Source organism: Gavialis gangeticus, unplaced genomic scaffold (assembly GCF_001723915.1).
Source record: "Gavialis gangeticus isolate Ggan-Ray unplaced genomic scaffold, GavGan_comp1, whole genome shotgun sequence".
Lineage (NCBI taxonomy): Eukaryota > Metazoa > Chordata > Crocodylia > Gavialidae > Gavialis > Gavialis gangeticus.
Window position 1 is genome coordinate 39695288 of NW_017729034.1, and position 9432 is coordinate 39704719.

Consider the following 9432-nt stretch of genomic DNA (forward strand, 5'->3'; position numbering starts at 1 on the left):
AAATTAAATTACCTAAGAGTGCACTTTGAGGTTATGGTTGTAAGAAAGGGGGTGCATCTACATGAGATACTGCAGGGTAGTAGCAACAAGCTACCGCACCATAGCTCGTTGCTATTGTGCAGTAGTGCTGCGAGGTACTAACTGTGCGGTGACATCACTGAGCAGTAGTAATGAGCTCATTGCTACTGTGCAGTAGCACTGGGGAAAAAACGTGCAGCAACAGTACCACGCAGTAATGCTGTTTATGCATAAGCAAGTCCTAAATGATTGCACAGTAACAACTGTACAGTCTGCCGCATGTGTAGATGCGGCCACAGGCATGGCTATCTGGGAGGCTCATACTATTCTTTGTGGCAAGTGTACCAGAGACAGTGGACTTTTAGTGTCTAGTGCTTGCCATGAATACCATATTTACCCAAATGCAGACAAGGTTTTTTCCCCCATAGTGGAAACCCCCCCAGCTTACATTCATATACAAGGAAACCTCATTAACTAGAGTGTCTATCATTGAACTGCTGCCAAACACAGCACGTGCTCAGTAATGGAAACCAACTATGAAACTGATTAAATGCTGCCAACACTGAGCATGAGGGCAGATCCAATCCCACCAGATTTATTTTCCCTGCTATAGCAGTGGGAGCAGGACAAATTACAGGTAAACCTCCCATAATTATATTCTATACTTGGAAACTCATAACAAATTTATAAATTTTCTATATATAGAATCTAATTATTGAGGGGTCATATTCGGGGTCGTCTTCATATCTGAGTAAATACGGGATTTCAAAAGCAACAAGAGGCTCAATGTTGAGTGTACAACTCAATTAATTCTAAAGGGGATTATTTTTCAGAGGTGCTGAGGACCTGCTCTCTAACAACTGGGCCTACTTATTTTTCACATTGCATGCCAAAACTGGGATGATTGGCTGGAATGATCTAGTTGGGGATAGTCCTGCTTTGAGCAGGGGTTTGGACTAGATGACCTCCTGAGGTCCCTTCCAATCCTAACTGCCTACAATTCTATAAAAAACCCAAGGCATCCAAAATTACAATTTGTTTAAATTTGCCTTACATGCCTTCTCTCATTGGTTTTCACGATATGCCTTACTCATTTCATTCTCTGCATTCTGACCTTGCTCACGACATCAGGTCTTTTGTAAACTATAAGCTACCTTGAGAATATTAATTACTCTGGTGGCTCATGGGAAGTCACAGTATTATCTTGTTCACTGCTGTTTGTTCAAGGCAGTTTGCTAAAGTGGTGCCTTGTGACATTCTGCCAGCTGAGATTTTGCAAACAATTTTTTTCACCCATGACCAGACCTTTACTAGGTTCAGGAATCTGGGAGTCGAATTGTTCCTCTTGCACCTCAAGGTAGACATTTATTTAAAGAGAGCCTTAACAAAAGAGGGTTTTGGCTAGCTTCAGTTGCATTGAGAAAAGATTAAGACATAGGGCCAACTGCTGAAGGAATAAATAGATACAGTATATACCAACTCTGTGTGTATTTCTTACAATATTAGATTTACAGGCCCCAATTTACTTTGCTGGCAAAACCCAAAGTGCAAGATACTGGCAGTAAAAAATGTATTAGTGGGAGGGGTCGAAGCAGCATACTGCTCACAACCTTTGCTAAGTAGTGGAGTTAAAGCTAATTCATCGCATCCCCAGTAGTCTCACTGTGGCTGGAGTATTAATCTGCTTTTCCTAAGCAAAATCCCTAGGGGCAGACAAGGATAAATTCTCCTTGGGACCAGCTATCATTAGAGGTACAAATCTCATTACCCTGCCTACTGAACCTTCAATGACCAAGCCAATTGACACATTTTAGATCAGTTGGGGCCCAACATTTTTTTTTGGAAGGTGTGCCACAAATTAGCCCTGCACCCTTAAAGAGTACCACTGCAATCCCTTTCCTCTGCCCACAGCTTTCTGCTGTGTTCCCTCTCTGTTATGCTATTCTTCTGGTTGCTCCCCTGTGCTCCCTGCCACATGTACTGCTCTTTCTGTTTCCTGCCCTATCTGCCATTGTGCCACCTGTCCTATCCCCTTTCTGCCACATGCCACACACAGAGGATGCCCACGCCACTTGGGGCATGCATAGTACAGGTTGGCCACCTATGTATTCTTTTTTAATGTTGCCACTGGAGTATAAAATGTTACCAGCAATATGTGACTAAGATTTTATGTATGCACACCCCCATTACAGGCAGCTAAATGTCATTTACTCTACGGCCATTTTCAGATTTTTCCAACAGTTTTTCCCAGACAGACTAAGAAAAATAGATGCCAGGGTGTTCTTTTGCTCTTTGCTTTCTGAACCCTTTATGCTTACATACTTTGCTTTCAAGCTTCTGTTTGTAACAACTAGGACTAGAAACTTACTTTTTAAAATGGAAACTGAGATTCTCAAGTAATGGCCTGACTCCAGAAGCTGGGGCTTTAAGAAATACACCAAAGATTGCAAGATGTGTGGCAAAAGCCTAATAGTTGGTTTCTACTCCATCTTTGTGAATAACCTTCAATGCCCCAGGTGGTGATAGGAACAGTATTGAGAGAAAAAGATAACTGTCTGTTTGGTGGTGGTAGTAGTGGAAGGGGTTGAATGGAAGGAAGAAAGAAGAATTTTGTGTGTGGAAAATCAATGGTTTCATGTCACGTCTACCTCCTAGTGCCTGCACCCCCTACTCCTGCCATCTGCTTGGTGATTCCAGTTGCCACTGGAAAGAGAAAAATATATATGTTTAGACCATTTTTAACTGTCACCATCTCCCTTGGAAAGGAATAAAAAATTTTCATACACAATGTACAAAAATATGCTGGGGCTAAACCAGCTACAAACTCTCCCCCTCTCTATTCCTGTATAATACCATTTTCTCAGAGGTGTTCAAACACAGCAGTGTTATTCTCAAGAAAGGAGAAGTTAAGAGGATACAGGTTACTGGTTAGCAACCTAAATGAATATGCTGAGTCATTTTCCTTCAAGATTCCAAAAGGAGGATTACTTTATTATTCTATGCTGGGATGGAAAATGCAGCTTTGTTCTGAATTGGTACATTATACATTATAAAAAGAAATGGACCATTTAAATAATTAACTACATGTAATGGCTACAACTTAGAATATTTATAATAAGACTTTCTGTTAGCCTGATATTTTATATACAAGTGGACCTGGAATTTTCCTGAAAGGCTGATGCTAATATGAAGTGTTGTATACTACAAATACATTTTTACCTTATATAACCCATTTAAAAGTAACTTTTGGTGGGTGAAGTAAGGGAGTAAGTATGAAGTATGTTAGTTAATATGAAGACCATTACAACTTTATGTTAGATAGAAATACTCTGTGAATATTAATCTATTATGAAAAATTAGGGCATTTGCAAAAATTAATTCTTATTCTTTTGTGTCTGTTAGAATCCAATCCAAATACTGCAGCTCCTAACACAACAGCTGCACAATACTATCAGGGAGTATATTGTAAAAAACATATAAATATGCAGTAAACACACCTGAATCGCAAGCAGCAGCACCTCTTTCCTGTAAATCTTCTGATTCCATTAACTGGACAAAACAACTGCCTCCCTCAGACTTTTCTGCTGTTATTAGCTGAAAAACAGAAAAACAATTCCTGCAGCTATGGACTTAAACTCTAATTCTGCAATTATTTGAGAAGTCCATGCTGCACCCATTTTCCCAATTGCTCTATGAGAAGTATATCCAAGTAAACTAACAATTTCTATTAGGATATTCTTTAATTGCAATAGCAATGTCAAGGTAAATATAATTTCTTACCTTGTGTGTGGAGGCAAATGGCCTGCAGCAATAAAGAAAATAAGAATAAATTAACCACTCTTAGTAGCAATGTTCTTTACAACAAATCGCACCAAAACTATTGCTCAAATCATATAATACCTTTCGTGTGCTCTAATATTAGCATGGAACATTTCCAACATAGAAACTTTATCTGAGCACTAATATAGTTTAAAGTACATAGTTGTATCATATGCTACGATCATTAAAAGGCCAATTATCACAGACTTTTCTGCACCTAATTGAGAAGTCAGTTAAAATGAACTTTAAAATCATACTTTTATCTGAAAATATATTACTGACTACCATTAAAAATAATAAGTACTGTAACTAAATGTATATACATACATATACATATTAACCGTCCCTGGATATTTATTTTGGCTCAGATTTTTGTAGATCTCACTCATCCATAAGTCCCACTGAATTCAGTGAGACCCAGACCTGGTGCAGCACCTCTGAAAATCAGGCTATGTATACAATCAGTTCTACTGTGCATAATCAGTGTTTTCTCTTTGAGCCCTTTTACATAAAAATAATGGAACCAGAATTTTATTAAATGATTTAAAAATGTAAAATCTGGTAGAGGGAAACTGCAGATGGATAGTCCTTAAGCAAGTATTTGCTTCACTTAAAAAATTACTTTACATCTAACTTCACAGTATTCCTTTGCATATTTTTTTGCATGAAAAGCAGAAACGAGCTATTCTTTAAAAAAAAAAAAAGTGTCTGGTATGGGCCGCAAGGAACATATAATAAATTATTTTTAGAAAATAGTCACACATCTATGCTTTCAACTGAAAAACAAATAGCTTGAGTATTCAAAAGGGAAAAAAAAGGAAAAAATACTTTCGATCGTTGTCACCAACTTCAATCCCTAGAAAACTATGGAACAATTATCAAAGGAAAGAATCTTTCAACAGCTAAAGAATTTTGAGATCAGAATCAACAACACAGGATTGTAAGAGGTAATGTCAACACACAATCCTAATCCTGGTCAAATTACATAATTAGTAGAAGTAAAGTGAGGACATGTGGAAGAAATTTCAAGGAGAAAAATTAGTTAGAACAAGCTGAGCATTCTAAGCCTACGCTATAGCTAGAAAATATGGGTTTAATCCTGCATGCAATAAGATGTATTTAAAGGTGAATTTGGAGAGAGGAGTGTCACTATCTTCAAATCCTGGAGTAGTAAGCAAGCTGTCACTACAGTCATGAGGCTGTAGTTGCCTCTGTTGCATTAGCAGGGTTTCAGGTTCATGCTTCTCATTGGATCTGTATCAAGGGAACTCAGGCTATGAGCAACAAAATGTTTCTCCTGTCAGTCATACAGACTCAAACTGGCCTTTAATAGTCAAGCTGTGTTTTTCCTTTTTATGCATTTTAACCCGTGAAAATTTCTGCATAGCAAATTATGCTTTCAGTGATGTGAATGAGAGCAGAAAGCAGCAGGAGGCTCCATGTTCCTGCTTGATCAATACAAGCAAAGGCAGCTTTTGCATTTGCATCACTAGTCTGTCTTATGCTTGAGCAGAATGAAGCAAAATATCCTATGTTTCAGTCACATTATACTAGCTCTTCATGATCTACAGTACTTGACTTTGGCTTCTAGAGTGAAGCGTTATAGAGTTTTACGAGTCAGTACCAGCACTGTAATGGCCTTGAATCAAGCTAAGAGCACCTCTTTTACATATAATGAGATACCACAGCTGAGATCTGTAGAGGTGTCTGAGCTGCAACTTTTGAGCGCCAAAGAAAGGAAATGCTCTCACTAGAAAAGGGTACCCCCCAGTTTAACACAGCTCAAATATATTTATCTTCAGGTCAAAATGCAAGAGGTACACCATAAGATTTTTGAGGATGATATTTAGTGATGGTGGACCATTTATTTAAATTATATTTGTAATGCATGATTCATTTAATTTCTAACTTAGTTATGGTGTGACTGCTGTTTCCCTTCTGTTTACAGATACTGGGTTTTTAATCTCTCTAGCAAATGTGTCTCTTGACAAGGCAAGTAGCAGCTGCTTCCTTCGTGGCGTTCAATCACATCAAATTGCTGTCAAGTTTCAGGAGGGCACTTGTCAACAAATGTTCTTCATCACCTGCAGCAGCAATGTGAGTTGTAATATCAGGCCCATCCATAAAGAGTGGCTGCTGTTGGTCAGTTTGGAATTCATTCAGCAGTACTCACTGACGATGGAGAAGGTCAAATTGAGAAGGTGAATTCTAGACTGGCAACAAGGAACTTGTTTCTTATGGTTGTAAACTGTTCCACTTGTCAGCATGCTGCCTTGGTACAACACGTTGGACCCCAGGGTAGTCTCAGCAATAAATGAACTGCAAGTGAGTTGAAAAGCTGTGTGTATAGTAGCAAATCAGGAGATGTAAAAGTGCAGTAGCAAACGTGGAGATGACACTGCACCTTAACACTGATAACCGTAGCAGTGGGGATAAGATAGAGGAACACTGCTAATACAATGCACATAGTTGAATGTAACTGCAGATTAAAGAACTGTGTGTTGAACAACGCCAGACTGGCACACACTATTCTGCAACTGAGGAGCAGATGGCAAGTGAGGATATTTAGAGTGTGCGAATGTAAGCACTCCACTTGAGCCAGGTAATTTATCCAGGAGGTTATTGGGTGTTTTAACTTCAGGAGCTGTTTTCTTTAAGTGCTTATGAAAGGTCAAAGTTTGACACTAGATCTAGTGTTGCAACAACGAAAACCATTTATGGCTCACCCCAAGTTACGCTCATTCAGAATTGCACTCAATTCATGGGCAGTGGATGCACTGTATTTGTCATTGTTTTGGTGGCACTTGGTGGAAGATGCTACCTGCTGCAATACTTATCTAGCCTGGCCACGTCAGCACTCCAGATGGTATCTAGTTTGGAGAATGACTGAGCATGTGTACGGATGTTGTATTGCAGCTGTTATGGTCCAATTGTGAACTAATTTTGATCCATTTGTGTCAGCTGGGTGCAATTTTTTTGGGGGGAGGCGGGGAGGTGGGCATGGGGTAGGCAATTTCAAACTTAAAAGTAAGAAGCAACTATACTAGTACTATACTTACTCTTGATGTGATGTACAAAGTTTAGCAAGCTTTTCTAACTCTTCATTGCTAAGTCCTTTAGCTGAATTCCTCAGAGTTGTAACTGTCCTAGGCACAGCTGTTTTCCACTTCATTTCTAAATTAAACCACAAATATTTTTATTCAAAGTGTTACCAAATTTCCAGTTTTTTAAACAAACAATGGAAGCTAAACAGACTAACATGGAAAAACACGATCAAGTCTAATTTTGTTTTCATTAATAAAATAATCTATTCTATGAATGCCCTATGATCTTGAAGCACACATTAATTAAAAGCATATCATTATAATGAGGCAAGTTTTGCTATTTTCAGTTTGAGAAACAAATTACTCTGGACTTACCAAAGACTATATGGACCAATGCCTTAAAGGCATCCAGAGTAAATACAAAATCTAACCATCGTAGATCATTGAAAGTATGAAAACTAACCTGGGTAAATAAAGAACAGTCCCCCAAATGAGACTTTTCTTCACAAAGGCGGCAAGACAAAAGTTTGAGGAAAGAAGAATTTTCTCATGATATGCTCTAAAAGGCCCTGGTAAAAAAACTACTTTTGTTACCACAGACTTGGCTGGAAATGTTTGTTCTGTTATTTAGGATGGAGACATAAAAGCTTTGCACAAATGGTAATTTCTCTCCCTGGTTGCAGAACAGACTGTACTTACCCCACTGCTCCTGTATAAAAGAAAGATTTGCAAGTAGCTGTTCATGATATAGTCTTTCAAGCTGAATGAATTTCATTGCCTTCTCATCTGAATACAAGGTTAACAAGAAATTAACATCGACAGAGATGGACATGTTGAGATTTAGTTATATTTGATACTATATTCAAAGGATTAAGTCTATAATTACATGGTTGAAACTTGATATGCAAATACCAAAATGGATGTGAACATTTAAATGATTAGCACCTTAATTTCTGTATTATGAAGAAAAATATATTGAATAAACTAAATAAAAACAACAGAGCTGGAAACAATTCTAAGAGAATCTACCATATTAACCTTTATTACATGGTTACTTCTTCCCAGACACACTGAGGAAAATGTATTTAATTAGTTATGGGCTGCCAAGGATATGTACACAATATATTTCTATGTATTTCTGCTCATTAAAAACCCATCACCTCCACCAAAACATGTAAGATAAGAGCTATTACACTAAGAAAGAACCACAAGGGATATTTAAGTTCCGTTTTTTTTTTCCTGCCTAAATTTTAAACTCTTCAGACGAGACTGAATTTACGCCAGTAAGCCCTAAGCACACTACAACAGTTTTAAAAATAATAATACAAGAGCACTGGAGACAATGCACCCTTTCCTGAATAACACATCTTCACCAAAAACTGTTTATGAGGATAGACAGATATACCAATTGCATCAACACCAAATGATACCAATATAAGCTGTTGCAATATAACTTTTACTGCTGCATGATTCTGTACAGCAAAAGAGCTCTAAGTTTCACTCAAGGTCAAAGTCCCAGTTATTTAGCTAATTTATATTACTACAAGCTCATGTAAATATAACAGTTACAGCCAAACAGTGGATGCATACTCTTCAGTGGCAGCTCCCCCTTCACTCTTAAAGCAGCTTAAAGGTTTGTTTGCTCATATTTTTTAACAAAGTGTGTAACTTTCAAATATTTTGATTTTCTTCTCAGGGCAGGAGTTGTTTCTAATTTACTATCTGTACTGCTGCAGTGGTGAGAAAAGTCAACAGTAAAACTTTACCACATGGTCTATCTCTTGGGGAGGGAAAAAGAAGAGAAGGGAAGGAAAGGGAAATGAGAACAAAAGCAACAACATCTATATTAATTTATATTTATCTAGAAATACAATGTGGTTTCCTGAGCAACTGTAAGTGCTGGCAAAATTTGACTCTCGCTTTCATAAGAGTGGCTGGAGACAATGACATTAAAATTATATAACTTCAACTTAAAAAGGAGTTTCATAAATTCTTAAACATCTTTAAGGTCTTTGGGAAAACCGCATTAACTTTTTTCCTAATTTTCTGTGAAATATTCATTTGATTATTTTTATCTTTCTCCCTGCAAGGTTTTTTTTTTCCTGCTCCATAGGGCCATCAATGCATTTGCAAGTGCATGCTAAAAGCTGTGCATATTCTATCAATTCTTGTCCTGTGAAGCACTACCGAAATAGTAAATTAAATATGCTATTTTAAAGCACTTTTAGCCAAGTGTTTAGACCTGCAACATATTGGAAATTAAAGCAGAGTGAATCAGTTTCTCAGTGAATATAGAGACAAAACATTATTCATAGGAATCAGCATGCTAGAGTAATCACTACAAAGACACAAATAGTACTTGTTATTACATATAGCATGACTTGTAAACAAACACAATTATTTCTGAACACGGATCAGGACAAATCTCCCAGCTGGATCATAGGCAGGCACAAAAGGGAAACCAGCCCACCAACTGTTAGTGTCGTCTTAGTGAAGGGACACTCAAAGGGGCTGGATGTGTTTAAGTCAGCAGGCCTGGATGATCTTCATC

The 9432-nt window shown here is 37.7% G+C and overlaps 1 protein-coding gene across 1 annotated transcript in view; it reads right to left on the reverse strand.

Moving 5' to 3' along the window:
- Positions 1-9432, reverse strand: part of CNST (consortin, connexin sorting protein) — a 128371-nt gene that overhangs the window by 29911 nt on the left and 89028 nt on the right. The window contains exons 6-9 of the mRNA XM_019527188.1: positions 7581-7667; positions 6897-7011; positions 3799-3820; positions 3516-3612 (exon numbers count right to left, since the gene is read on the reverse strand). Coding sequence (XP_019382733.1) covers positions 3516-3612; positions 3799-3820; positions 6897-7011; positions 7581-7667 — 321 coding nt within the window. The remainder of the gene's footprint in view (positions 1-3515; positions 3613-3798; positions 3821-6896; positions 7012-7580; positions 7668-9432) is intronic.